Source organism: Sinocyclocheilus anshuiensis, unplaced genomic scaffold, assembly GCF_001515605.1.
Source record: "Sinocyclocheilus anshuiensis isolate Anshui unplaced genomic scaffold, SAMN03320099.WGS_v1.1 scaffold376, whole genome shotgun sequence".
NCBI lineage: Eukaryota > Metazoa > Chordata > Actinopteri > Cypriniformes > Cyprinidae > Sinocyclocheilus > Sinocyclocheilus anshuiensis.
Window position 1 is genome coordinate 183533 of NW_015558600.1, and position 1991 is coordinate 185523.

At 34.8% G+C, this 1991-nt stretch overlaps 1 protein-coding gene across 1 annotated transcript in view; it reads right to left on the reverse strand.

Annotated features, from left to right (window-relative positions):
- The window catches only part of LOC107680132 (sorting nexin-1-like), a 22570-nt gene that overhangs the window by 4512 nt on the left and 16067 nt on the right, over positions 1-1991 (reverse strand). The window contains exons 12-14 of the mRNA XM_016475902.1: positions 1352-1495; positions 1138-1218; positions 125-196 (exon numbers count right to left, since the gene is read on the reverse strand). Coding sequence (XP_016331388.1) covers positions 125-196; positions 1138-1218; positions 1352-1495 — 297 coding nt within the window. The remainder of the gene's footprint in view (positions 1-124; positions 197-1137; positions 1219-1351; positions 1496-1991) is intronic.

Here is a 1991-nt window from a genome sequence, read left to right on the forward strand (position 1 = left end):
CACAGTATTTTATCATCGAGAGGAGAGAGGGAGAGAGAGAGAGAGAGAGAGAGAGAGAGAGAGTGAAATATGAGTATGTTTTAAACAATTCAGTCAGATAAAATGATTAGAAATGTTTCTGTACCTGTTGTTGTGAGTGCAGCAGAGACTCTAGATATTTGATGACTTGTCTATTAAAATCTCGAGCTTTCTCTTTCTGTTAGCAAAGAAATTGTAATGAATAGTTGTCGTCTTTTTGAAGAGAAAAAGGTTTCGAAGGACAATTTAAAGGAATAGTTCACCCAAAAAATGTTTATTTGCTTAAAATGTTCTCACTTTCTGGCCATTTAAGATGTAGAGGAGTTTGTTTCTTCATCAGAACAGATTTGGAGAAATGTAGCATTCCATCACTTGCTCCCCAATGGATCCTCTGCAGTGAATGGGTGCCGTCAGAATGAGAGTCCAAACAGCTGATAAAAACATCACAATAATCCACACAACTCCAGTCCATCGATTAACATGAAAAACTGTGTGTTTGTAAGAAACAAATCCATCATAAAGATGTTTTCAACTTCAAACTGTTGCTTCTGGCTAAAATATCATTATCCATAATCAACAATAACGCTTCCTCCATTGAAAAGTCCATCTCCTGCTGTCCTCTTGCATCAAAATCCACCTATATATTTGTTTAAGACTGTTTTGACTGTTTTCACTTGTAAACAGTGCTTGATCAGTGCATATTTCTCTCCTGATTCAGATGAGAGAACTTTTTCACTGAAGAAAGCAATATTATGGATAGAGGACTCGTATTTTAGCTGGAAGCAACAGTTTGAAGTTATAAACGTCTTGATGGATTTGTTTCTTACAAACAGGCCACTTGCTTCACAAGACATTAATTGATGGGACTGTAGTGGTGTGGATTACTTGTGATGTTTTTATCAGCTGTTTGGACTCTCATTCTGACGGCACCCATTCACTGCAGAGGATCCATTGGTGAGCAAGTGATGCAATGCTACATTTCACCAAATCTGATGAAGAAACAAACTCCTCTACATCTTGGATGGCCTGAGGGTGAGCACATTTTCAGCTAATTACAATTTTTGGGTGAACCATTCCTTTAATGCTGATATTTAAATTAATGTGGAAATCAGGTCTCACATCAAATCGGATGACTTCTTTCCGTACGGTGGCTGAGATTCTCTCAAATTCTCTCTCATACTGCGTGACTTTTGCTTCCCACTGGAGGATAAGAATATGAGATAGTCCTTATAAAGTGGAGTTGTTAAGGTTACAGATGCTATCGTTTATCTGTATAACAGCGGTGAGCCTATAAACATCCACCAAACAAACATTAGCATGTTTGCGCAGTTACCTCAGTGATCTCATCCTTGGCCTGCTGGAGTTTGTCAGGTTTGTTGGCCCACAGGAGTTTGGCCTCGGCCTCTCTTTTCTTCTGCAGCATGTTCTCAGCGTCCTGCCAGCGCTGCCATGCTTTCATTCTCTGATCAAAACACCCCTGACAAACATATTATTATTATTATTATTAAGGAAATATTTTAAGGGTTGGATGATATGACTGAAATCTTATGGTATTACAACAGGAACAAGATTAATAATTCGATACAGATTTTTAATTAATTAAAGTAATTAATTTTTATTATTAATAATAATAATACTTTATTTTAAATAATTTATAATAATTTATTTTATTTTATTATTATTGTAGATATATTACTGCACGACTAAACATTTTAGGATCATAATACATGTATGTATAAAAAAAACATGTAATTGCAATTTTTTTTATTTTATTTTAATTTTTCAAATATGTCTGTAATAATAATAATAATAATAATTATATATATTTTTTATATATATATATTATGGACAATCCAGTTCATTGTTAATAATAACACAATAACTATGACTGGATGAGTGACATCTGAAGCAGTTTTCTTCTCTGTCTGTGTGTGTGTGTGTGTGTGTGTGTGTGTGTGTGTCTGTACCCTGAC